Raw genomic sequence first — 27,802 nt, forward strand, 5'->3', positions numbered from 1 at the left:
CTCTACTTTGGGAAGAAACATCCTTCTCGTGGCTTCTCTGAGTTAGCCTTTGGCATGGGTTGCCTTCACTGTGCCTTAGAGCGATGTGCCCTCCCATTACCCCCAATAGCCACCTCTCTCAGGGCTACGGTGTGCCAGGGAGAACTAATTCGTGCAGGTACCTACCCAACCAAGGAACCACGAGTGTTTGCAAGCTCCTGCCAGTGGATAACCAAATCGTGATACGTTTGGGCTAAAGAGGGCTCCTAGGTGGGTGTTAGTCAATAGCATGCCACAGTAATTAAGACCTTTTGCGATGACATCATGTAACTTCCCTTGTTTTCAGTAATTCTATCGTCTCAGAGACTTTTGAAAATAATAATTACCATTCTTAGAGAGGAAGGATCTCCTGCCTTTAAGAGTAGAGAATCCAGTACCCAATAATCCTGTGGATCAACTGAATTTTTAATTAGGTCACACCATAGAATAAGCTATTGAAGAAGATCCTGAGGCCCGATCCTACATCTGTGTCCCTGCGATGGATCCTGGCCTGCATTGTGTCTTCCATCCAGGAGCTTAAGAGTTTAGCACCGTGGATTCTGGTGTTGGGCACCGAGTTTGCTGAGTCTGTCAATCTGACATATTAAACATGACTTGTCTCTTACAACTTTTCTACGTTTAAAGCTATACTCTTCTTTTAAGGTCTTAGGGAAAAGGACAGAGGTATCTGCAGTTTGACTGTGAGCCAGGTTCCAGGGAAGCCTCGTTTCCCTTTCGAGCGAGGCGGGAGGTGGCCCCGACAACTTCTGGCTGTCCTTCACCAACTGATCTCAGCCACCAGCCACCACCAGGGCCGTCACTCAGCACACAGCCAGGCCCACGCGGGGCAAGATTCTCACGTTCCACTTAGACTGTTCCGTAAATCCCACCCAGAAAGTTACTGCTTTCCAGTTTCTACGTATTTGGAAGGACTGTGCAGAAAGGCATGTGGAGACACCAGCCACGTGGATTGCTTAGAGCTGTTCTGCTGAGGCTGTGGTGTATAGAGACTTATATCTAGAAGACAGATGGTCACTGTGGGCCTCTGAGATGGGGTGACACAGACAGGGGGCGGGGGCGAGCACAAACACTCCCTTTAGTATTTAGTAAACGACATCAGAGTCGGTCAGGGACAGAGGGATCGTTTGTGATGGTGGATAAACTCCTTACCTGTGCCCACAGAGCTGACCAGCTTCTTTTTCAGGGATGATACACCACATGCTTAATAACTGGTTTATCCCGGGCACTACCCAGTCAGAGCAGAGGTGGGCCTTCAGACCAGAGTAGGCTCCCAGAGGTCCCTGCTACACCAGGCATTCGCCCTCTAGTTACTGAATCACAGAGGGGTTTGGTGCAGGGCTGGGATGTTAGCAGGGGGTGAGGAAACTCAAAGTGCTGGGGGCCACAGCTGTCAACTAGCAGGTACAGCTGTGCTTCGACATTTTCACAGGGGTCGCCCCCATGCCCACGTCACCACGCATGGTGCTGTGTGAAGAGGTCAACCCTGTTCTCTGGCCCCACAGACTCTGCTGTGAGAGTCCAGAAAACCCACCACGAGCTCCTAGACTTAAGACAGTCTGCACACATAGGAACCGAACTGGGGGCCAGGCCCGTTTCCCAAGTGGAACAAAGGTCACAGCACAGAAGACATCGCTGGAGCAGACCTCCAGGCTGGGAGGGACCCTCTCAGTCATGCATAGGACGGGCCTGGGGGACTTCTGCTAGCACCACTCTTCCCACTGGCTACCCGGCTCCCCCACCCTGCCTGGCCGAGGATGAGAACAGCCAGGAGCTGGGCTTCCCCACATCCTGGGCCTCTCCAGGCCCTGCACACACGCACACATGCACGCAGCCTCCAGTCTGCACAGACCAGGGCTTGTAACCCTTCTCTTCTCTAGACATTTCAGGAACTTCAAGGTTTTGCACTCAACTTTTGAATACCTCTGGGTATCTTGGGCTCAGCATCAGGTGTACTGACTCCTCAACTACTGCCTGGAAACAGCGGAGCATTTCAGAGGGGACCTCCCCCCGCCCCTCGAAGCAACTTCTTGTGCAAAAGCATCTACTTTTTGTAAGATGTGAGAAAACAACCTGAAGAGTTCCTTCTGTTTACACCTTTATGCATTTCCTAGATATCTCAAAAAGGGGAGAGTTCTCTTTCTCGATGGATCACTACAGGACAGAGAAGAGGTCAAAGAAAAACAAGAATTTCTTAAAGTTCTGGTAGTAAACAGGCATATGATATTATTATTGTTGTAGTCTTAATAATAAGCAATTATACGTTCAAAGTGCTTTACAATCACTTAGCTATTCCTCACAACAGCCCTGTGAGGTAGGTCGACATTATTACCCCCATTTTACAGATGGGGAAACTGAGGCACAGAGAGGTTAAGTGTCTTGCCCAAGGTCACACAGCAAGTGAACGCTGGAACTGGGACTAGAACCCAGGTTCCCTGACTCCCAGTGTCCTTGAAACTGGACCACACTGCTTCCAAAGAGGCATCCCCAGACTGGCTTTGAATTAAAGACGGACAATGTCGGATGAGGTTTGGGTGTGGTGGTATTTCCCGCGGACGCGTTAAGATGGAACCTGAGGTGTCGCCTGGGTTGGTTTGGGCATGCAGGTGTATGTGTTAGTTTAAATGGGGGTGTCTGAGCTTCCTGTCCTGTCCACATCTCCCTTCATCCTGCACTGGTCACTGCAGAGAGTGGAGCTGGATGGTCAGGAGGTCATGATGGACTGGCATATATAAAAGGAATTTTGTCAGCCCAGTGCCAAGGGGCCTGCCAGTCTTTGGTAGTTCAGGTAAACTAGGGATGCAGGACTTTGGAACGGAGTCAGCTGCCCACCTTACGCAGGTCTGCTTAATCTTTCTATGAATTTTTTTTTTTTTTTTTTTTTTTTACTGGCCAGCATCAGGAAGTTGTGTTCATTTCATTTCTCTGTGGGGCGGCTGCCCCCCTCCTTTGCTCTCTCTCACTCTTTCCCTTTCTCTGAGTCTCTGCTTGGAAGGGAAAACTGTTAAGCCTTGCTCATTCCCTTTCATGAAAGGGAGCCACCGAGCAGCGTCCGTGACAGGAGACCACGGCTCCGCAGTTGAGCCACGGCCCTGCTTCCACCTTCCGGAGGAGTGCTTTGCTTGGAAGGGGTCTCTCTGGGGCCTTGGGTTTGCTTTTTCCTGCATTTCTCCCGAAATGCTGTTTCAGTAGAAATAAGCCCACTTGAGGCTTTTCCCTTTCAAGGCCTTAGCCACAAACGCCTTCCGACTAACGAGCGTGGTGCTGTAGCTCAGGCAGAAAATTCTAAAGCATCCGTTCAAGCATCTGAAACAAATGAATCAGCCAGTGAAATCTCATCTGTTAGCATCTGTTCTTCTCTTAGATTAAAAAAGAAAAAAAAAAAGCCTTTTTACGGCTTTAGATGGAATCATGCTTTTAAAAAAAAGACAAAAAAATCTTGCTAATTTTTAGACTGAGGTGACTAGATAACAGGTGTGGGATATTCTACAGGTTCAATGTCTGCGGAGTATCCCATTTTCCTCTATCTTTATGCCCGAGCCTCTCCGAGGGGGCCACATCGGGGACTGAGAGCCATTTGATTCCGTTCCACCACCCACATTTCTACTGGGCCACCTACGCCACCACCTGCCAGCTGGGGCTCAGGCTTTCACATTATAAAACCTAACCACCTAATTCTTTGCAAGCCGGAAATGACGGTCTCCTCCTTAAACCCAACTTCCAAACAGGTAAGAAAAAAAGAAAAGAAACGAAAAGAAAAATCTATCCCTCTCAAGTCCTCCTGTCCTGAAGATGGGCAGGCTCCCATCTGGGATGAGTGGGCAACAGTCTCCCCCCTCAGTCCACCGGAGTGTCTTTTGCAAAAAGGAAATCCTCGAACGTTGAAAGAAAAAGAAATGAACAAAACTTTCCCCACTCTGGGATCTTTTTTCTTTTTCTAATCCGTGAAATACTGGACTAATGAGTGTCTGTATATTGCAGTCCTCATCTGGAAGATCTGATGAGGCATTACTATTTGCTGGGAAGGGGACAGAGTTTTCGTGGCTGCAGAGCTGTGTTCCTTTATTTACTTGCTCCTTGTGGAAATTTGCAGGTCACTGGGATGCAGCAACAATGGATGAAGAGCAAAGGCTGAGTCAAACTAAAGTGAATATGGCATGTAGGGGATGAGTGAGAGGAAAAAAAAAAAAAAGCCTGACGCAGCTTCTCTCTGATTCCCTCTGGAGAGGGGCTGGAGAGAAGGCTGGCTTTAATGATGAAGATGGATGGGCGGATGGAAACTGCACACTCATTCAGACCACAGAGGCCAGAGGACACCAGGTGCCAAGCTCCTACCCACACGTGGATCCAGGAGGTCCTCAAGCCACCCCCCTTCATGTAGAAGGGGCCCTGCAGTTGGTCTGAACAGAGGAAGACCAGATGGAGCCCACAGAGTTGATAACCAGAGTGCATCTGTGCGCCCTCCGAAACCATTCCAATGCGGGGGCGGGGGACAGAGAACGTGGACCAGCTCTGATCCTGCTCAGACAGACTGCACCCTACGCCGCACAAGCACGCACTGGCCTACGTCTTGACTCCTGTGCTCACCTGACACCCACACTCCATTTTTCATTAGTAATTGGGCTTTCAGCCTCCTGGCGCCCCTGGCACAGGGAGGAGCAACTCATCCCACTTCTCGACAGGCCGCGCCCACCTTGGGGAGCTTTCTCAAGGATCTGTGTACTCATCCTCGTGCCACGGTTGATCCATTTCTCCTCCCACCGCCATCTGACTCCGCTTCCCTAACTGCCACATCGTCACGTGATATTTCCTCAATGCAGAAAGGAAGCGCCTCGTCGTGCTAATTAAATGAAGAGTGACAAATCACATCTGAAGCCCTTTCTAGAGCACAGGAAACCAAACACGTAATGAGAGCTATCCTTCAAGGAAACAAAAATTTTCTGCTTTTAATGTTTGCTGCAGAATCGAATGCATTTTCAGAACGTATCTGTCAAGATTATGAACACAACTTAATTTCCTAGGCTGGGTGCTCAACATAAATTATAGTCACAGCCTCGACTCCCAATGGAACCGTGTGGAAGTGTGTTGATATTGGCATCTAACCGGAGATATTTTAATTTCACCAAGGAAAGGAAACTTTCTGTAAACAACGAAATGAAAAAATGTCCAGGGGAAAAACATGATTGTGACACAATGTAACAGAGTCTTTTTAACCCATGATGTATACACGTAGCTTCAGCATCATTTGAACTTTCAACTTAAAGACTCAGTGAAACCCACCCATGAAATGTGATTATCAATTACGTAGCCATGTGTTGTTGTTCAGGTTTTTAAAACTTCCAAACACTATATCCAGCCACCAGAGCAAGCCCTGAAGCCATCTAATTGGGAAGCCTTGGGGGCTCAGCAAAGGTATAATAACCCTGTATCCAGATGGTCATCATATATGCCTTCCGCAGAAAACAGAAGGCTCTCAGCGCAGCGCTACCTTGGTTACCGTGAATTACGACACAGCCATCCACGAAAGAGTATGTTTCCCCCTCCAGAAAAGTCATCAAGCCCCAAGAGCTAGAACCTGAGAACAGCAAGCAGTTCCCTACAAGGAGGGGATCACGACACTCTGGAATTCGGCCCCTAGTCCTCCAGGCCCAGCGCTGCTTTAGGGAAAAGCCTGCAGAAACATGATCATCTCTCCCTGCCCTTGCACCCAGTTTGGCCACACCGCCCTCTAGAACGTATGGACCAGACCTGCTCAAAGTTTGCAAACACGTCTTTTCAGTTTGCTTCTCTCTAAGGCTACTTGTGAGCTGTGATCAGGAGAAGGGCTGTCACTTTCGTAAACTGGATGGGTCAGAGGTGAAAGCTTTACTCAAATTCTGCAGGCTGAGATGGCAATCAGCTATTCAAGCCTGTGATTCACTGAACTCCCTTTAGGAGATGTGACCAGAGGAAGAAAAATCAGAAATTGTCTTTGGTCAGATTCAGCATCCATCCTTCCCCACCCCACCCCCCAGCGCTGTCTGGGCAGAGCCCAGGTTGCATCATGAATCAACAGGTCACTGTCACACAAGGTCATCTCCTAACCCGCCACATGCACACACCCCACCCTCCTTCCTTCACGCATTCATTGTCATTCATGTTCATTCTCTCTCAGGGAGATCACAGACAAGCCTTCACTTTGGTAATTACCATCACTGAGAACACAAGACAATGCAGGGCATTTTCCCCCAGAAAAAAAGCAAAAGACTCTTCCATGTTGAACCTTACCCATACCAACAAGGCCCAGTTTAAGACAAATGGTGATAACAGGGACATAAAAGGAAAACGTTATCTTATGCATAATCCGGACAGCAGAGATGACAGGGCTTTTGATCAATCTGGACAGTTGTTTCTGACAGCTTGCCAACCTCTGGAGTTCCACTTTTGTAGTCCTTGGCATCTTTTCCTCATTCCTTCTCCACTCTGCTTTCTCAGTCACAGCACTCACAGACTTCCCTTCCTAGCCCCTCTCCGTGCGGGTCTCCACTGGGACTCCCTTTCCCCACACACCTGCTTCCCACCAGGGCTTTGGGCTTACCTAGGATTCTACACCCTGGAATGCATGGACCCTAGTTAGAACCAGAGGTTCCTGAAACCACATCCCCCCTCCCGGTGCCTGGGCGGGGCCCGGGCGGGTGACGGGACCAGAGGCTGGCTGGGTCGAGAGAGAACAGCATTTGCACAGCAAGCCTCACGGCCATCAGGAGACGACACGCAGAGACAGACACACCGCACGCACACACACACGCGCATACACACTCACACACGCACACATGCACTAGGAGGTGATGGATGTTACTGAGATGGACCGAAAACCAACAAGCAGTGGGGTAAGAAACAAACAGAAACAAAACAAAGCACTTGCGTTCAGATGGAAAGCTGTTTCGTGGGCGGCTAGGGCCCGAGCCCGAGGCTGGGGGAAGGTGGGTGCCTGCTCGGAGGACGCTGCCTTTGGAGAAGCCCTGGGGGAGATAAGGCACGAGGGCAGCTCTGGCTCCCCTCCCGCCAGGGATGTGCCTCGGCCACTGTCCTGGAGGCCCTGCCCCGCGGGGCCGGGCCACAGTGGACGCGGACGCAGGGGCACGCCAGAGAAAGCAGGGAGGGGGAGGTACTTACCTGGTGGCCCAGAAATGGCTAGTCCACATTTGGGGGAGTGTGCAGTATCTCAGTTTAAACAAAATCCTGGTGGTACTGCTCAACCATGAATAGTCAGCTCTCTAGTATTTCAAATAAGCTCGTAAAATCGTTAGTGAAAAAGAGAAAAAGACAAAACAACAATTCACCTGTAGGGCAATTGTGCTGCTCTTCGCGGGGTATTTTCCCACCAGTCCTTGTTCTTTCCGTTTCTTGAATTTCCTAAAGTAGTCCTGTATCAGGAAAGTGGCATAGAACTTCCCCACGGTTACCTCATCATCTAAACGGAGAGACCAGACAGAGCTCTCCCGAATCAGCATATTTCCAGCAACAGCCTTAACACTCACTTCTGGCTGGGGCTGGGGGAAGGGCAAGACGGGGCACGAGGCACTGAGCTCTCGCTTAGGACACTGGGAGACTAAATCTAGCGAAAAGCAAGGTTGTGCAAAGCAGTTAAGGCTCAAAATCAGAGTCAGTTAAATAAACTGATGCTCAAAATTGCAGAAAATAATACACTTGTCATGAGTTTAATAGAGCAGCATATTAGTAACACTATGAAGTGCCGTCTTGGTTACTGATTCAAAATAAAAATTACAAAACAAAGAAAGGCTTCATGGGTCATATTTTCACCCCTGCGCATAGGGATTTGCATGTGTAATTACCACGAACACCCAGGACAATTAACCATCCAAATCCCAATGCCTGGAGATAAAGATAGAGACCTCAGAAAGGTGACAGACAGGCTTGGAAGGAGAAGACATTTCTGAAAAGTGACTGCAGACCCAGATTTACATGTGCCCCCTTAATTCTCTGCCAATAGCCTCCACATGTCATTTCTTGGTTTGTAATTCAGAACTGCTTGTTTTCGATACTGCAAGTGACAGCTCCAACTAACCTCAAAGTTGAGCCGACTTATTTCTGCTTTGTTCAGAAACAACCCCATCGTGTGTGGCTGGGGAGCTGGAACTCTGCCGAGCGTGTTTGAAGGTGATGCATGAGGCAGAATAGGGGCTCTGGCTGTCTCCTGGGAAACCACCCTGGCAGTGGCTGTGTGCCCGGGGGTCTCCACAAGGCCTGCTCACCCCCACATCTGTCCAGGGCCCCCGGGGGCTACTGACCACGGTTCGCAGAGGCTGGGAGGAGGAACGGCTGCTGCCCTCAGGCTTTAGCACAGCTACACTTGTGGCCAGGCTGCCCTTGCAACTTGCGTGCCATCTTGGGTAAGGGGCTCGGCCTCTCTGGGCTTGCGTTCTCACCCGTAAGCAGGCCTAAGCCTCTCGGAGGAGGAGCTGTGAGGATTATGGGAGACGAGGCCGCAGAGCACTCTGGGTGGTCCTAAGTGCCAGGGGGCGGGGGATGGTGAGCCAGCAGAGTCACCGTTATTTTACAAGCTGCCAACAGTGGCATCCACTGAAATGGATCATAGAGCATGACGGGGCGGGGGACACTGGGACCCTCCTGGGTGGGGTGCATTCTGTGGCCATGAGGGGGGTATCCCTGTCTGGACACTGCTGGGCCATTCTGGGCTTCCCACGGCCCCCAACTTCCTTGTCAGAAGCTACTCAGTGTTACTGTGTGAGAAGACGCCTGGCGGTGGTCAGCCTTGAGAAGTGTATTGCATTCCTTCTAAACCCAAGCCCGGCAAGTCTGGGAACGGTGCAGGGGCCACCAAAGTGAACCTAGGGCTTTGGGTAGATGAGAAACCAGGTCCCTCATCAGTCTCGGGCTGGTCCAAATGGTCTAACAACGCACTGTCCAGAGGCAGGAAGGCGAGAGGGGAGTGGACAGAGGTTCCATGACTTGCCCCAGGCCAGGTGAGTTGGGATGTGGGACCCCTGGGCCTGGGCTCTCCTTCTTTACCCCACCACCTCCCTGCTCCACCACAAGGGCCACCTGCTCCTTTCGGGCCGCCTCTCCCAGAGTACAAGTCTACCTCCCCAACGGGCTACATGCAGGAGGTGGACCGACTGCGGCCTGAGAATCCCAGGGGCAGCCAGCCTCTGCCGGCCAGGGTTTCCAGTCTTCTCTGTGGGCTCCCACGAAAAACACTGGCTGTACTCACAGAAGGCCCACCTCATCCCGTGCTGGGATGCTTCCAGCAAAAGCAGGCCTAACCTTTCTCTCCCTTCCACCTGGATGGTGCTAGCCTAGGGGGCCAAGGGGGCTCCTGTGGGAGGGTCTTGGCTCTCCCTGGCCCAGAACCTGGGGGGCGGTGTACTCAGTGAAGAGGGCAGATCAGGTTTCTGCCCGAGGGGCAGCTCCAGGGCAGAGGTGCCCACCTAGGGCTCTACGGGGCAGATCTCTCAAGGGTCACTTGGCCTTTTGCACTGAGATGCTGAGCTATTGAAACTGGGCCCAGGAAGAGTCTTAAGAACAGGAAAAGTCAAAGCTACAGCAGGTCAGAAAAGGAAGGAAGAGGAGTGAGTGCAGTGAGGCCGTCTGGGCTCAGGACTGCAGAGAGCGACGGGGTCGGCTCTGAGCGCTTCTCGGGGCAACAGGGCCCAAGATCCAGGTCCGGGGCGAAGGCCCAAAGACAAAGAAGCGCCCCTGGGAGGAGGAGGGACTTCTCAAGGAGGGAGGAAGATCCGCGAAACGGCAGGAGACTCTAGAGTGGAGGTGAGAACACCAGCAAGGGCCAGATGGGAAATGAGACAGCTCAGCACGGAGAGAGCAGAGAGGCTGTCACCGCGGCCAAAGGCGCCGCGAGAGCCCGGAATTCCGGCCTGGGTTCCAGGCTCATTCCCGAGTATCGCCTCATCAAGCTCGTGATGACCTCGGCGGGGAGCGGGGCTCACATCACCCCTGTGCTGGCAAAGCCTTCTAAGGTGGGCACCTACTCTGCTCTGTCACCAGGGCTGTAAGGGGCTCCCGAGCGACCCACGTCGACCAGTCACAGGTGCAGGGCTGGCCTGGCTCAGTTTTCTGCCCTCTGACCAGGTTACAGTGGGCGGGACACCGAGCCCCTCGGCCGTGGGAGCTACCCGTCCGCTGGCCCAGAGGGTCGTAAATATGCTCTCCTTTTCTAAGTGCTCCACGGTGTGGGAAAGGCTGGGACCCAGTGGTCCACTGGAAGGTAAAAGAGGAAAAACAAAGAAGCAAGGGGTGAATGCAGATGCTACAACCCTGCGCAGCAACTCAACCAGAGTCTGTCCACCGAAGCCTGAAGTTACCACCTATGGAAGTTCGGTGACGAGAGCACTTATTTGAGATTCAACCTGGATAAGCTCCAGCACATCCACAACCCATGCCATGGAACTTCTGGAGTTTTCCAGCCCTTATTGAGGCACTGTTTTTGTCCCAGGTTTCTCAGTGGTCTTACTGCCATTTTGGAAGAGATTAACCCTTGTCATCCTAACCCCCCAATCCATGCTAAGAAATAACAGAGAGAAAACCGGGGCCTGCTATTGGACCAAGAAAGCGGAAGACTACGTAGCCTTCGTGAGAAGGCCAGTAGGGCTAAGCGCTGATCAGCTTTTCCAAGGAAGGGAGCCAAATTCTGGACTTTTCTTGTGGTGAAAAGAAAAGAAAGGAAGTTTCACAGTGATGCGAATGACTCTCTCCAGGCGAGCCTTGCCAGGATGGGCGCTGATGTGAGAGAGACTGGGCTGTAATGAGGCTGGCGTTTCAAGAGAGACGGGAGGTGCGCGTGCCATTGAGGCCGGACCCCCTGGACAGGTGGGGCCCGCTACTCTGAGGCATGCATCTGCATCGTGAGAAACATGTAGGGGAATACAACTGGCAAGAGATAACTCCGATTCCATGCCACCACCCTAAAACAGAATTGCTTCAGAATATTCTGAAAGACTGAGACTTGAAAGGAATGGAGGTTGCAGGAAAAGCTCAAGCACATTGTTACAACGACTGGAAAAAGCAATTCGTCTCAGCCATGCGAGCACCTGGGTGTGCAGCTAAAAAGAAAAGAACGAAAACCAAAGGGTCGTTTTAAGCGTGCAGCATCCGTTCTCCTGTGGAGAGCCAGGGTTCTCTCTCTAGGCGGGAGTTTTCATTCCGGTTTTGTTCTTTCAGTGTTTTGTTTTGCACAGTAGCCCTTTATCGTTTCTTTGTGGGCCATCTTTCCCAGCTTTGAGCCGGTGGCCCTGCCAGCTCTGGGCGGCTCCCTCCAGCCACAAAAAGCTCTGGATTCATGCCGGGGAGCGGAGCTGGCCAGCATGCTGCTCTCTCTGCCCCCGAGAGCCAGAGGTTGTCACCTTCTCAAAAGGAGAGGCCACCGTCCCGGCTCAGCTTCTGGACCTGAGCCAGCCCAGTCTGGCGGCCGCAGGAGCAGGGACACTATAAGATTTCAGTTGGTTACAAAACACACCAAACACTCCTAACGTGCCCAGGGCTAGGGGGTAAAGTGCAGGCATGTTGGCACCGAGCAAACGGATCCTGCACCTTTAAAACTCGAAAATAAAAGTCAAAACACAATCATCTCCACTTGTAAGTCCATGTATACTTAGACAAAAATGGAAATACAGTATCTGTATTATATATATATATATGTATTTCATATATATATATATATAAATCTGAGAAAAGTTTAGTCAGTTATTTTATGATAGCAAAAGGAAATAAGCATGCCTGTTAGTTCCGTCTCTAAATTCTAAACAAAGGGATGTTTTTGGTAATTATGGTAGCAGATCCAGTCTTAAGAACATTTCAAAAACACCATTTTCTGAAAGCTTTTTTTTTTGTGTGAGAGGTTTTCAACAGTATGTTGAAGGATATAGGAAAACTAGTTTTAAACACTTCCTTTGGGGCAAAAAAAATACAGGCTTTTGGTTTTGAGGCAGCAAGCTTGTTCTCCTAACATTAATCCCTCCACCCACAAGAGAACCCCGGCTTCAACCATATGGGTCTTGATATCCTTCTCACTGAAGCCTCTCCTTTGTCTGCAGTGGTCTTCACGTTACCCCAAATCATTACACCAATGGCTGAAGGGCCTTTAGCTGTTGGCCTCAATGCTCTGGCTGGTACCTTAAGCATTCTGCAAACACGCTGGGCTTCCTAGAGACTAGCATTGACACCAATGTGCTGGTCAAGAACTACTTAGGAAAAAAATTGCACTGACCACCAGCTGGAGGGACAACTTGGTCAAGTAGTTTCATGCTGGTTTTCTTCCAGATTTTCTTGATCACAGCTCGGAGTTCTTCATTAGCTTGTTCCAGGTTCCCTGAATTCAAAAAGCAAGAGGGGGGAACAAGCCTTGTTTCTTTTGCCCAGCAATGCCTCTCTGTTCTCACCGGGGCTGCTGGTGGCCCGACTCACCTCTCAACCTTCCAGGATAAGGTGAAGCACGGAGGGAGGGGAGAAGGGTTGAGGGAAGCAGGTCCGGCCAGTGGGGCCAGCACAGATGTTCTCATTTCACATACCGCCCCATCCCCTGGGCGGGGGGGGGGTGTCCCCTCCCTGCCCCGCCTATGACAAGAAGAGGCCCAGATGGGAATCAAGGTGGGATACGGCCTCCCCTTCCTCTTCTCCCACCTGTCCTGCTTCCACGGAGGGCTCACCTTCCGTCTTGATTTTAAGAGCCGTTCGGACCAAAGCAAACAGAGTTGCGTTAAACATGACTGTCCCATCACTGTTGAGCGGCATGTTCATGGCAACTAGTCTCTGTAAACAGAAAGAAAAGTCCCTTAATAGAATGCAAACGAATGACGACAGCTGCAGCCCTTTTCCTCGTTTGTTCTCTGTTTATCCCTCATCTCCTTTCTAATCAACCCTCGATTCAACTCAACAGCCATTTGGGGGGGGCATCTAGTATCTGAGGAGATCCGAGCTGACAAAGATCAAAGCTCGAGTCATGAAGCGCAAACGCGGGCACTCAGAAGATGCATTTTGTTTGTTTTTTAGACTCCCTACTGTCCATGCATTCCTCTCCCGTTCTCATTAACCGGCTCTCCCTGTGTCTTGGGGTCAGGCCTCCATTCTGGGCACATCCTTAAGGCTGTTTGGGGTTAAAGTGATGTACCAGGTATGATGAGCCAGGCACAGAGCCTGGGACAAAGGTCCTCAACCAACAGGGTCGATTACTTTTCCTATCGCAGGGCGTGTCCTTCAAGGACCCTGCCCTGCTGAGACCACTGTGGAGTGTTTTGTACAAGTCCACGCGGTTCTACGAGTCCAGTGTTTGGTCTTTCAGAGCTGGATCCCCACATCCTGCTTCTCTTTTCTCTCTCTTCGCCCCTGTAACACCACCACTGAGAGTTGGAGAGGACCTGGGTGAGTGAAACTCTCTGTGGCCCCAGTTACTGCAGAAGCCATGCCCACAGCAAAGGGCTGTGCAAGGGTTAAAGGAGCTCACAGACACTTAAGACTCCAGCCAGGTGCCTGGCACGTGGTAAGTGCTAAATAAGTGGTACTTAGCACTTCTAACAGTCTCAAATTTCTTACTTTTGGCTGCCAAGGTGTCCCAAGAGAAAGATTTTAAAACACTTTTCCTCCTCCCTATTAATGGACTGGAGTCTTGTGTACACATGATTCATCCCACCTAAATTCCTAGTCCTAGGAGAGCCTGCACAGTCACTTGCTTTTCCTGGCAAGTTCCTGAGTCAGCAAAATGGACTACTTTGTGCCTGAAGGACACGTAGATCCTTTACATAAAAGGGTCTGGAAATGCAAACACAAAATGACAGCCATGAGCCAGAACCCATCTTGTTCTTGGAAACAGAAAAGAGGCTGATACTGGGAAATTTATGGGAAAAAAGTCAACATCTGTGGCTTATTCTCTGCCTACATCCAGAGTCCAGGATGAGGAGAAGCAAAGACTCGGCAAGGACCCCAGGGACTTGCCAACTGGACTTCCAGCCCAGGGGACAATGAGTTTTGGCTCGGATTTCTCTGAAAGCCTGAAATACACCGTAGACTCCACTCTTCACTGTGGGTTCTGTCTAGAGCTAGCCCAGCATCCCTTTGGGGGTAGGGTGAACCCCTGACCCCGAATCCCCTCATATCTGTGGGAAGAGGGGACCAGTTGTTGCACAGACTGGCTGGATTTCTATAGGGCAGAGTTTCAACAGGCAAATCTTGCATTTCTCCTTTAAAAAGGGGGATCCTTTTCTATTGCTACAGCTGACTCAAGGTGGTTCAATGCGAGTTCTATGAAAGGAAAACAAATCTCAATGAGAGCTCGCAGAGAGCATGGTCTGATGTGAAAACTTCAGGAATGGGGTGAGATGGTGACAGGGATAGAGTAGGATAATTAAATAGATAGCTTAAAAATCCCACTACAGGGGGACTTCCCTGGTGGTCCAGTGGTTACGAATCTGCTTTCCAATACAGGGGCCGTGGGTTTGATCCCTGGTCGGGGAACCAAGATCCCACATGCAACGGGCCAACTAAGCCCGTGCGCTGCAACTACGGAGCCCGTGCGTTCTGGAGCCTGTGCACCGCAACTACTGAGCCCACGCGCCACAACTAGAGAAGCCCACACGCTGCAATGAAGAGCCCACACACCACAACGAAAGACCCCACATGCCACAATGAAGACCCGACGCAACCAAATAAATTAATCACAAAAAAATCCCACTGGGGGATTCAAGTCAGAAAGGGAGTTCTAAGGGACTCTGGGAGACTGTTTAAACAGTGGGAGACAACTCAAGAAAAGCATCCAGTAACCAAGCAACAATCTACATATGTAGTTAAAGTACAAGACAATAGATATGAGATCTGAATCTTGTTATATGAAGTCAGGGAATTAATGGTCCTTGAAGAGTTACATTCCTGTGTGTAGCCAAGACAGGAATATAGATGAGAGGGGAAAGAAACCTGGTGAAAGGGGACATTATACCAAAACCTGAGATGAACTACCATGCTTCAGTATATGTTACCACCCTTTTGCTAATATACATATCATGTAAAGCGTGCCATGACAGTCCTGGTTAGACCATCAAGGGTTAAAAGAGGAACTAAGGATACCAGCCTTGAAGTCTAGCCAAAAATGAGGAAGAAGGTGATCTTCTCCCCTACCCCATTTTTCTCTGATTATAAAAATGTAGCCCTCTTTGTTCTCGGGGCTGCGCTCCCTTGCCTGCCCGCTTGTATCTCTCACAAGCATCCTATGCTAAGAAACTCACTCTTTGCCGGCCTCACGCTGAATTCTTTCTGCATCGAGACAAAAGAACCTGAGTTTCAGTAAGTCCTGACACCAGGTGAGTGGTTTGAACTAAGAGACAGTGGGTTCAAGTCCCCTCCTAAGTCAGGAGTTGTGGGTTCAAGTCTCCATCTGAGGTGCGGACGGGTTCGAGTCCCGTCCGAGGAGGAGTGCGGTTTCCGCAGGAGATCTGAATCCATCCCCGAGACGCCACCGCCGGATGCACACGAGGGGCACGTCACTGCGTGCACCATCACGCAAATTAGGAAACGTCCGGGCCACCAAGTCCTCTCCACTCTACTCCCTAAGTAGATCCCTAAGCCATCCCCTCCTCTCCATGCCCACTTCCTTCTGGCTCTCGGTACTTCACAGTGAGATAATGCAACAGCTCTCCTGGGTGTTCTCCTGTCCCTAGTTCACTTCTCCATTGCCAAGAGTCAACTTTCTAGAATGGATGTCTCCTCCTGTTTCTTCCATGGGACTCAGCATAGCACAGAAGGCTCCTCGCAGCTACACTCAGATTGGGCCTGAGGCCTTCTGCCACCTCCTCTTGCGTTCCAGCCACACCGACTCTCCATTCTCTTGCCTCCACGTCTGGGCTCCCTGGGCTCCCTTTCTGCGATGCCCTTCCCCGTGACAAACTCCTACTTCTCTCCTGCTGGACCTGATGCAAATGTCACCATCCCCTCCTTCTACCCAGTGACAAATTACGCAATTCCCTTCCTGTTCTTATTGTTGGCTGACAGGGTGACCTAAGAGTTACACAGCTGAGAACTCCTCAAGGACAGCAACCACACGTCATTCACCTCGGCATCTCCAGTGCCTGCCAGCAGGCTCCACAGAACATCACTTAGTAAGGGTTTGTTGACTAAAGCAGGGAGTTCCTGCAAGCGAGGCCGTCAGGGACACCAACAGGACACTTACCTTGCAGGCTACCCTGTGTGGACACAATTTCCCAAACCCCAGGGGGGGCTGGATGCGGCGGAGCAGAGTGACCACGTCCAGGTGCTTGATTCTTCCCCTGGAGACAAAGTACGGCATGAGGGGCAGGGCAGCACCAGCAGGCCGGGGCCTTCGGTCCATCCCACCTTCCACAGGAAAGCACACCCAACATCCAGAAACAGCCCACACAAGCCAGATGGCCTTCTCTTCAACCTACTTTGCCTCGGGGTCATATTCGGACCATATTCTTTTGAATTCGTCTAAATGGTGAGGCCCCAGAATAGACCAGTCCCGGGTCAGATAATCGAAATTGTCCATGATGACAGCCACAAACAGGTTGATGATCTGTAAAAGCCAATCAGGAGGGCGTTTCAGCTGTAGCGGGATGAGCTGGGTTCAACCCTACTGAGTGCTTCCTAATTGTAAGGGTCACAAGACATTTGGACCCATTTCTCCTAGAGAGGCTGAAAATCTTTCATTCTGGAGAACGTTTAAGGAAATGGCAGACTTCTAGCTTTCCAAAATGGTTTGGGTATAGGCCCAGGGGAGGGCAGGGGGGAATGTACTGTCTGACCTTTTGAAACACACTGCAGTGTTATAATTTGCCACCACATAACTCACTCTCGTAAGTCACTACTATGTGCAGTGGCGTTGAGATTTTTTATTATAAAGGAACCAGCAGCCCTAAGAAGCTGGGATGGTGAAGCCTGTTAGCGAGCACCCAACCCCTGCTCACACCAAAGGCGCTAGTAACACAGGCCTCGCTCAGCAAAACCTCGACGGCCCAGTGGAGTCTAGACTGCTCGTCAGCATAAAATACCCCACAGCTATTTGACGGGGCAACGTCATTGGTCTGAATCCCAAATGCTACATGAATATGTGTCCATTGGTGGTAGGGTGGCTATTCTGATCACTTACCAGAAATGCGCAGAGCATGTAAAAACTGATGAAATAAACAATGGCAAAGTTGCTCCCGCAGGTGTACTCCTCCCCGGGGTTGTAATCGGACTCGGGGTCACAGAGCTTTCCCGGGAGGCAGGCCAGCATGATTTCCTGCCAGGCCTCCCCCGTCGCACACCTTTTTTAGATTAAGCAAAGAAACAAAGAAGGCATTTGAGGCTTAGATCTTTAAGAAATTCTAAGAAAAGAAAATTTTTTTAATTAGACCAAAACCTAAGTACTTTGGGGGGAAAGCCAGTTTGATTTAGTGAAAATTCCTACTTATTTTCAAATGCAACTTACATCAGTAAGGGAGGCCCTGTTGCAACTCCCTTTGATTTATATCAGTCACTTGATAGAAGCACATCAATTCTTTTTGTATAAAGGGATGTTTGTTTTGTGGCCTCCTCTCCTTTAAACACTTATGTTACAATTTTTAAACGATTATTATTTTTAATGACCTACCATCTGACAACTCGATTAGATCCCCATTTGATTCTGTTGAAAGCAAAGAACTGGAAACTAACTTACAAAGAACTTGCTCTCCAGTCATTAGGACTTGCTTGTATGGTTTCTAGAAAGTTCTCTCACTTTAAGGCGCTTTGTTTACAAAGCTATTCAATGGAGTTAAAAACAATCCCATAAAGTTTGAAACTGCACATCTCAGGATGCTCCCCACTGACTGTGCAAAAGGCCTCTACATTCCTGCTAAATTTTCATTTTCCCGGTTGTTTGAGCACACGCGCCCATGTGTAAGCACACACCCCACACCTTCTCAGCGGCTCAAGAGACCTACTCACTCCCAAGTGGAAAACCTTAAGCCAATCACGATGGGAATGGCCAAAAGCCTGCAAAATTCCTCTGTGACTAAAATGCTACCGTGTCTGTTTAATAGTACAAAACCAACAGATACACAAGGCCACCATGACCAAATGCTTTAAGAACCCGGGTCCTCTGCTGCTCTGGAGCCCAGAACCAGAGAGACTTGCTCCGGGCTGGACTCAGTCACCTGAAGAGCAGCAGTACGGCTTGGGGAAAGGTCTGGAAATTGTTGTTCCTGTTGATCTGGTTGTTATCTCTCATGGCAACTTTCCCAAACATCTAGAGAGAGAAATTATTAGGGGAAAAAAAAGAAAAGATTTTGTCATACCGAAAAAAAAAAAAAAAGAAAGAAAAAAACACACGCCTCCATATGTGAATTTAGAACTCAAGTTTGGTCAATACCCAGAGTCCCTGGAACTTTATTCATCCCACTAAGATACGCTGGGCTCGGTGCTAACCGCTGGGCACATTCTCAGCTCAAGGAGCTCCTAGCCTGGGGAAGGGATGCAAAAAGTAACCAGACCGGCAGCCTCTTCAGATGGGAGCTGGGCTGGTCCAGCCCGACGGGGAAGCACAGAAGAGGCTCACAGGATCCCTGAGGCTGGGGCTGGGGTCAGGGAAGGCCTCCAGGGAGAGTGAGGCTAAGGCCCAGAACTGAAGGGGAAGGAGAAGCCAGTCAGGTGACAAGGAGGGTGAAGAATGCTCCAGGCAGAGGGAGCACGACCTGCAAAGGAGCAGAGGCGACGTGGCCCGGGTGCTCCAGGAAATGAAAAGAATGTGAGGGTGACGAACGGCCCAAGGACCAGGCTGCAGAAAAGCCTGGGGGGCCGGTGGGCCATGGGAAGGAGGGTTGGCTTTGCCTTAAGGGCCAGGAGAAGTTAGTAAATTCTTCACGCGTGGGGAATACAGAAGCAGACTGACATTTTCGAAGACACTGATGGCCGGCAAAGGCTCTTGAGTGAACACGGGGGTGGTGTGCGAGATGCGGTTTCCAGTTCTCTGCGGCCACTTAAGTTTTATACGAGGACATTATGGCATAAAAGACCCTTTGGGGCCCATGGCGTCACAAGCTGCTAAATTACAGGGGCTCGAGCACACGGCCTCTTCGTTCAAAACCCCTGGTAAAAGTCCTAGTCACTTGCAAATGCTTCTCTGCCTTCAGAATAAAAAAGCACGTACCACCATTTCTCTGCTGCGGGAATACTTCACCTCTTTTTCACTCACAGCCCTCCCTTACCTGAAAGGCTGCACCTGAACCAGCAGAGAGCGTGGCAGAGGGACCCCGGGGAGGTCCAGGGCCACAGGGTCCTCCACCTCCCTCTCCTCCAGGGGGCTCTGCCCCCTACCCGCCCACTCTGCGCTAGGGCTCAGCTGTTAGGGAAGCTCCTATGTCCCCTTCCCCACCTCAGGAGGAGCTGGGGAGCGTCCCACAGCCCCTCAGCCAGGACCAGGCCACAGAAGAGCCTGGTTTCACGCTTCTTTTTAGAGGGGCGCTTCTGAGGCAAGATAATGGCTCCAGTTCAGCCCCAGCATCTAGAAATAGTTTGTAATGCTTTCAGATGATACAGACTTTTGTATCACTCATATCTTCTTAGCAACTTTGATGCAGAAAATAGGACAATTATGGCTTTTCTCAGTACAGCATTTGCTGTTGCTACAATCAACGATGGGTTTTCTCAATCAGTTGGCTCCCCTCAGACCCAGATTGGGGGTGGGGAGTGCCCTAAACCCAGCTTCCTCTGACCTATTCCAGCCTCCGCATGCCCTTCTGAGCCCGGCTCTCGCTGGCTCAGGCTCTCTCCTGCAGGGCCACGTCCTTTTCATCTTTACAGCTCTTCAGCAGCCAAGGCTGAAAACTCATGACCTGTCTGTCCAGTCCACCTGGCCAAGGTACAGCCTGCCACAGATCTGGGGCGACGTAGCAAAGGGGACCCGGGGGAGAGGCGCTGGAGCGTACCTGCATGCCGATAACCGCGTAGATGAAGAACAGCATGGCGATGAGAAGGGCGACATACGGGAGCGCCTGGAAGAGAAGCAGCGCTTGGCTCAGCGCGAACATCCTGTCCCCCCGGATGGCTTGGGGGCAGACTGAAGGCCCACATGGGGCACACGCTCTATTCTTTTCCATGTTATATTGTAAGGACATCAATAGTGAGGAAGAGCTTTTTAAACCCCAGCCCGGCAGCCCGGCTTCAGCCCTGAGGACAGCAGCCCATGCACACCTCGGGTTATGAAGCTGCAGGCAGGACGTGCTTTCCACAGTTGTTAACAGTGCGTCCTAATCCTAAACAGTGTTGCTCTCAGAAACGACTGTAATTGATGAAACAATTCCAGCGTGCTAGACAATTAGATCGCTTCTGCTTTCTTTTGTGGGCGTGTTTGGGGTGGGGGCAAGGGGCTCTTTCGCAAAGGAACATCTTTATGCAAAATCACCTTGCATCTGCTTAAGTACTTCCTTAGGGTGAAGCCTTAGGAGTGGAATTATTGGGTCAGAGGGGAAGAACCACTTTCTGGCTGTGGCTGTAGAAAGCAAGACACCTTTCTTAAAATGCACTCTTTCCGAAAGAACCGCAGAGCTGGGGGCTGGGCCAGGGAAGAAAAGGAGCTAGCTGTGTGGTCACCAAGCCTGGGCTCTCCTTAGGAACATCAAATATAAGCACATGTGTCGGGTCAGACCACCGTTTTTTGTTTGTTTGTTTTAAATTTATTCAATTTTGGGCTGCATTGTGTCTTCGTTGCTGCGCACGGGCTTTCTCTAGTTGCGGCGAGCAGGGGCTCCTCTTCGTTGCGGTGCACGGGCTTCTCATTGCGGTGGCTTCTCTTGTTGCGGAGCAGGGGCTCTAAGTGGGCGGGCCTCAGTGGCTCTAGAACGCAGGCACAGCAGCTGTGGCGCAAGGGCCTGGTTGCTCCATGGCATGCGGGGTCTTCCCGGACCAGCACTCGAACCCGCATCCCCTGCAACGGCAGGCGGATTCCAACCACTGCGCCACCAGGGAAGCCCACCACTGGTCTTTTAATCCAAGGCTCCTCAACTGCTGTCTCCCTCATCTCAGGTGACAGAAGATGTCTGTGTGCTTGGCACGCCTCCAAGGAGGGCCCATATTGTTAAACTTAAGGCCAAGCTCACATGCATAAAGCCTCCGCTTGCTCTCCTATCTGAGAAAGGTCATCAGAAAGCCAGGGGCTAAAAACCCTTCCGACTTGTGCCGGCTCTGGATCTGTGACTGCCAGCTTGGCCCAGGGCAGTAGCACCATCCTGACAACTGGACTGGTTAACAGCGTCCCGCAGGGCTCGTGTCAGGCTGTCCTTGCCACAGCAGCGTGCGTTTCCTCCCTAGACGAGCAAATGTTTAAGAACTCTGCTGGCACCGTTTCTCAGTTTTTATGGACATGAATGGTCACGTGTGGTCATGTCTCTGTGACACGAATTCATCTTAGAGTGACCAAAACTTTTTAAAAAAAGTTTAATGTAGCAATGACGTTATTGCATGAACCATTCTATTTTTATAGCAGTTCATTCACAAACGTTGGTACTTTGTATTAATAACAACCGTCTAGGATTTAATCCCTTTCCGGGACCGAGGCTCACCTGCTCGAGGCCCCCCACCTGCCCTGCCTCTCTCAGAGCTGCATCCCGGCTCCTCCTATAGTCTCATTTTCCCCAACAGGACTTGCGATTTTCCTTCTTTGAGTTTCTGGATCTACCTCCTTCCCCAGATGCCAACCCTTCTCCTCTTTACCTGTTAAAATTCTACCCACTGTGGAAAAATGTTTCCTGGGATATGAACACCAGTTTCCTCAGAGCCGATGGGGTTGTTCTTTGTGTATCTTCGAATAACTTCATTTGTTAATGTGAGCATTTACTACTTTTGAATTAAAAAGTCAAAAGGTAAAGAAATGAAGATCCATGACTCATTTTCTAAAGTTCGTGCACATCTGCAAACTCCCCCATGCAGTGCACCTCTTAATAAGAATCTGTGCCCCCCTCCCCAGCAGAGTAAGTCCGGAAGACCAGAACATCTAGGGTGGGGTGCTGGAAGGTACAGGAGAAGCTGGGTTCTGTTTGGAACAGCCAAGAACCAGGCTGCACCAGGCTGGAAAGCCATAGATGACAAAGGGGACCTGGCTTACACTCAGGGGCCCTTCACTCTGTAATCCTCCCAGGCACTGGCTAACCCAGGACGGGGGATGGTGTGCTGGCCAAGGCCAAGTAGTCTCTGATTTGTATCTAGATTAGCCAACGGACAGGACTGCCGCAGCCTTATGAGGCTTCCAGGGGTCGGCTGGGACCCTCCCTCTCTCACACATCACCATTCATCCCGGGCATCCTGGGGAGGACTGAGGTGCGGGGAGCCCCGTACATCAATCCATCTCAGAAGTGCTGCAGATTTCTCAGCTGCAGGCGTTACTGCTTTCTCTTCTGCTTCCTTAAGCAAGTAATCCTATTCGATTTATCCAAGCAATGCTGGGCCCGTCTCCTCAGCATTCCAGGTCCTCTCTGGACCTAGGCGATCACAGCAGTCCTGCAGAAAGGAGTCCGGATCCTCCACAACAGGGGACAACCACTGACTTACATATGATCTTCAAAGACAAAGAAGCCCTTGGCATGGCTCTTACCTGGAAGGACTTAATAAAAGTCCACAGCAGTGTCCGGATGCCTTCCCCCCTGCTGAGAAGCTTCACCAGTCGCATCACTCGGAAAAGACGGAAAAAGGTGATGGAGATTCTATTGCTCTCTTCAGAGTTCTGAAGGGTTATCATGGAGAGGTCAAACCCAATGGAAAGTAGAACATGCAACACTTTCAGAAAAACAGCAACAGATGCACACAGAGGTGGCAGAGGTAAGAATTGAAGATGTGTTTCTAGGGCCTTTTCACCTCAAAAAGCATGATATGAGAGGAAAAGTTACATGCTAACAACACAGGGCTTGGGAAACCCTGGGTCCACACAGCACATGCATGTCCACGTGGTCTAGTGTGTTAAGAGGAGGACACTGGTCTGGTCAAGAGTACTGGACACTGACGATGAATGCAAACCACTGCAGACACTGTTCTGAAAGGACAATCATGGAGAATACAGAACAACTAGTGGAAAACTCGACATGGCCAAATAAACTGAAGGAAAAGGCCCAGCCCCTGGAGACTAGTCACTGGTCTTACCCCAGGTGTAGCAGTTGGGACAGGGACATTTTCACTTTCAGTTGGCTTTAAGAAATCAAAGATTGAACATGTATTAATGAACTTGGAAGGAAGCAAGGGTTCAGGAGGGTGTCCCCCCATTTAAAAAAAAAAATCTGTGGTTCATGTCTGAGGATGACACATCTGCTCCCTCCCTGAGGAAATGCCACGGGAACTGCTCGCAACTGGACGTGAGGGTGGGCAGCCACTGATGCAGGCTCAGACACTACGGCTTTCTAATTCACACCCCAGGACAGGATGTTTCAAGACTGAAAGACATCTAGTAAAGGACAACGCTGCAAGACCTCAGTTGTCCCCAGGCACAGAAATGCAGACTGGGATTCTGCTTCTCATGGGAAGACTGGTTCTCTTGTTTTAGTCAGGCTTGTGGGTCTGAGGACCTAACTGCTCTGAGGCAGGCCATTCCTAACCCTGAGGAACAGGGTGACTCCACCAAACAGGGCAGAGTGGCGGCTGCCTGCGCTCCACAGACCTCCCCTGCCCCACTCTACTCCTGGGGCCGCGCAGCTGGGCGGCGTGCGTCCGATGGGCCCTCACTGGCGGGGCTGCCGAGGAGCTGGGCAGACTGAGTCAGGGCAAGCAGGAGAGGGGCTGGTTTCCCTCCAGAAGCCTTCACTGCCCCACCAAGAAGGCTCAGCTCTGGGTGACTCTTGGGAAGAAGCTGCTTAGCACCAGCGTTCCCTGAGCTTCCGCAGTGCTGTCTCACCTGAGGTCTGGCTGGGCTCCTGTCACTTGGGCCCCAGGGTGCAGAATCCCAGCCCTCGTCGCCCTGTGGTCACCGGCCTCCCCACTCAGTCTGTGAGCCCCCAGGGGGCAGGGACCTTGCCTCACTCCACTCAGTGCCCAGCATGGTGTCTGGCACTCATTAGAGGTTCAGTAAGTGTTTATGAGAATGCAGAGGCTGTGTCAGGAGCCATCTTTAAATTAAACAGTAAAGGCTGAACAAGAGTCAGGAAATGACGGCCTTTTTTTTTTTTTCCCCTTCAGCGGGGTCACCTCTGCTGAAGCAGCTGGTCGACCCAGAAGCCAACAAAGGAAGGAAGCTCTTCTCACCGGGGGCCCAGAACCCCTGGGTGCTCTCCAGGGCCCTAGGGAGCCTCTCTGCACGGTGGGTCTGTACAGCTAAGGGCTGTGTGTGCGCACGGATGCACACCCTAATCTGATGGGCTCTCCCCCCGGGGAGATACAGGGAAGGAAAAACTCCGTCCTGGAGTCTCACTCTCGTCAGTGGCTGCCTCCTGAGCTCAAAGCTAAAACGCTATAAAATTCATAAAATAGAAGGAGTCTGGGCACATCACATCACAACTGAAATTCTACGAGATCACTAAGCCAGGACTAATGGGTTCTGATGGGGTTAAAAAGGAGTCCCTGCTTCGCCTGGGATGCTCGGAACGTGACCTCTGCAATGGGTTGGTCAAAGCCTGGTCACTCTTTTTACATCCCTTCTATCATCTCATCTCAAAAGGGATCACATCTCCTTAAAAGGACAGATGATGGTTTTTAACTCATGACTTTGGCAAATGAAGGTATTTGTTTTCCCAAGTTCTCATGCTTGCCCACACCAACTCCCTAAGGGCTGTGTGCAGGAGGTTCCAGTCTGACCCATACAGCTGGAGTGTGAGTGTGTGTGTGTGTGTGTGTGTGTGTGTGTGTGTGTGTGCACTTGCCTATGCTCAAGGGGACCAGAGTGTGCATAAGACAGAACACTCTATAGTATATTTCTGCCATGTCTATAACTTGTGTGTTGGACTTACAAGAGAATAAGGAGGCTGGGTGGTCGGGGAAGACACTCTTTCTGGCCATGACCTGGCCCAAGCCTCTTCTGCTGGCCCCTCCCTAGCCCACGCCAAGTCTGACAGACCTTTTACACTCCCCTTGTGACAGGAGAAAGTTAGTAGCCAAACTGACTTTTGAAGGGCACATCTCTTTTTCAACTGCTATCTTTGAAGTATGACAAATCTTGGCCTATGAACTTGAAACCATGGGTAGTCTTTTGCTCAAAAAAACAAAGAAGAGGAAAAGACAGCATTTGTGGAGGGACAAGGCAGCACAACATGCAAGAAAGGAAGGACAGAGCAAATGGCACACCAGGCTGCGTGCACCCCCAGTGCAGCCTGTGACACCCCCCCCACATGCCTCACTGGGCAGGGAGGACTGGGCAGGGGAGGGTGTCACTGGTAGCACCGGGGGAAAGTACAAGTTGCTAAAATATCTTACAAATGGAGGGACCCCGAGGATGGCTTTGCCTGAACTACAAACGCCAGTCTGATGAAAAGGGCAGGCCAGCTCTCAACCCTGGGCTACCCACTGGAACTGCCTGGGGAGATCTTTGAAAACTCTGATGCCTGGCTCTCACCCCAAAGCTTCTTACTGAATTGATCTGGGGTGGCCCCAAGCTTTCCCAGGTGGTTCCAACATACAGCCAGAGCCAGGAGCAGCAGCCCAAGGCCAGGGCAAAGCTGGGCCATGTCTTCAGCTGGTCACCCACAGCAGCTCATTCCCTTTAGGTCTGGAGGGGCGACACAGAATGCGGCCACCGGGAAAGCCCATTCCGGCTGTTACAGCTAAGCAATGGGCTCCTCTGGAGTTGATGGGGCTTCAGTACTCAGATGGATGCAAGGAGAGTGGCTGCCATCCCCATCTTCCTTACAAGGGGCGGGTGGAGGAGGCTCAGAGACACAGGGAGCTGGTGCAGGGCGGAAAAGGACCGTGAGCAAGCTGCCACTCCCGGGATCAACCGCAGGACACGCCCAGAGGCTGTGGGACTAGGGAAGGTCTCACTCCCCAGGGAGCTTTCCACTGACAGCACTAGGGGCTGGATGATGTTTCATGAGATGGAATTCCAGTGTCATCCCAGGGCCTGGACTAGAGGACCTCGGTAACTCCTTCCCGAGATGCCACCGTCTTCATGTGGAAACCCTACAGGGAAATGGCCCCTCAGCCTTAGGAAGCCACACCACGTGCCAGAGTCTGGAAAGCTCCTTCCCACAGGGCTCCTTCCCACAGGGCTCCTTCCCACAGGGCTCCTTCCCACAGGGCTCCTTCCCACAGGGCTCCCACGCAGGCTCTTCCCACAGGGCTCCCACGCAGGCTCTTCCCACAGGGCTCCCACGCAGGCTCTTCCCACAGGGCTCCCACGCAGGCTCTTCCCACAGGGCTCCCACGCAGGCTCTTCCCACAGGGCTCCCACGCAGGCTCTTCCCACAGGGCTCCCACGCAGGCTCTTCCCACAGGGCTCCCACGCAGGCTCTTCCCACAGGGCTCCCACGCAGGCTCTTGCCGTGTAGGCTCTGGGCCAACCCCCTGCGACTCCGGAAGGCAAATGGGCCCTGAGTTGCCCAAGTGCAAAGGGATCAGTCTGCATTTACGCATTAATTCCCATCTCTTCCTAGAAAAGCTGAAAGGATGCCGTTTTCCAATTCAGACAGGAGGCAAACCAGTTACCCTGAGGCATCCTGGAGAGCTCTTGCTGGGGAGCCTCTCTCTGACTACTTCTGACCTGGTATTAACACCTCTGGGACGGAAGGCTTCTGTATTTGGGATTGCTGAGTTTGTCTCCAGAAACCAGCGACCTGGTCCCTAGAAAAGGGTTAGCACACAGCATGGAGGGCTGAACAAGCTGACTGTGGCTTTAGAACGAGAGGCTGAGTGGAGCTGTGGGCCCCCTGGTCCACCCCGGGTACACGACAGGTCAGCGACAATTCTTAGGTCCCTGGGAGCGACCTCCCTACTGACTTTGTACATGCTCTTAAGTAATAACAATGCAGACACGGCTGCTAAACAAGTGTTTGGCCTCCCCGCCAATAATGATAATTGGAAAGACTAAATGTCAGCAACAGCCATTTCCCAGGTTAGGGAGAACATGATGCTGGATCATCTCTCCATTCAAGGAACAAACAGGCATCGAAGAAGGAGCAAAACCGAGCCTGCCAGTCCTCATCTGACATTTTAGCAGCTCGATGACATTATGACCAACTGTGATGAAGACAAGTCCACGACAGCTACCAAACCATGACCGTGGCAGGGTAGGGGTCATGGGAGGGGGCGGCAGGATGGAGAGGGCCAGGTGAGCATGCAAGCAGGACAACAGGAAGGGCCATCCAAAATGTTTTTGCGAAGAAGACAAACGCAAGCTCAATTTCTCATTTCCAGGCCACATCGTTCATTCTTGAAGGCTATGCTGCCATGTCACAGAGCCAAGCGTGACTGACCAAGACGGCCCCGGCTCAGGCCCCGGGCTGGAGACAACGAAATGGGGCACAGCAAACAATTTAGATGACCACGACCCACAGCACTCCTGTGCAACTCAGCGAAAACCAAAGGTGGGAAAGACCAGTATACAGTCTTTCGAGTGCTTTTGCTTTAACAACGACTTCACCGTATATATGTTTATATATACTTGCCGCTACAATTTTCTAAAAACAAAACCAACATGAAAATCGATTAGGCAACAGAAAAGAAAGAGCAACAGAGGTTGGGAGAGACAGCACAGCAAGTTAAACATTGCAAAAAATGATGACTTATGGCAGCTAAAAACAGCCAACAATGGACCAAGGGTATTCACGCTCAGCTGAGTCGGGAGTGCGGGGGACGGGGCCAC

At 51.1% G+C, this 27,802-nt stretch overlaps 1 protein-coding gene across 3 annotated transcripts in view; it reads right to left on the bottom strand.

Moving 5' to 3' along the window:
• Positions 1–27,802, bottom strand: part of CACNA1D (calcium voltage-gated channel subunit alpha1 D) — a 318,418-nt gene that overhangs the window by 18,315 nt on the left and 272,301 nt on the right. For 2 of the 3 annotated variants that reach the window (XM_060161573.1, XM_060161574.1), the window contains 10 exons: positions 23,164–23,208; positions 22,622–22,750; positions 19,962–20,027; positions 18,192–18,283; positions 17,162–17,321; positions 16,461–16,588; positions 16,226–16,322; positions 12,720–12,822; positions 12,281–12,382; positions 7,359–7,489 (listed from right to left, as the gene is read on the bottom strand). In XM_060161573.1, coding sequence (XP_060017556.1) covers positions 7,359–7,489; positions 12,281–12,382; positions 12,720–12,822; positions 16,226–16,322; positions 16,461–16,588; positions 17,162–17,321; positions 18,192–18,283; positions 19,962–20,027; positions 22,622–22,750; positions 23,164–23,208 — 1,053 coding nt within the window. The remainder of the gene's footprint in view (positions 1–7,358; positions 7,490–12,280; positions 12,383–12,719; positions 12,823–16,225; positions 16,323–16,460; positions 16,589–17,161; positions 17,322–18,191; positions 18,284–19,961; positions 20,028–22,621; positions 22,751–23,163; positions 23,209–27,802) is intronic. The other variant, XM_060161575.1, reaches the window with a different exon arrangement.

This window comes from Lagenorhynchus albirostris, chromosome 10 (assembly GCF_949774975.1).
Source record: "Lagenorhynchus albirostris chromosome 10, mLagAlb1.1, whole genome shotgun sequence".
NCBI classification, from domain to species: domain Eukaryota; kingdom Metazoa; phylum Chordata; class Mammalia; order Artiodactyla; family Delphinidae; genus Lagenorhynchus; species Lagenorhynchus albirostris.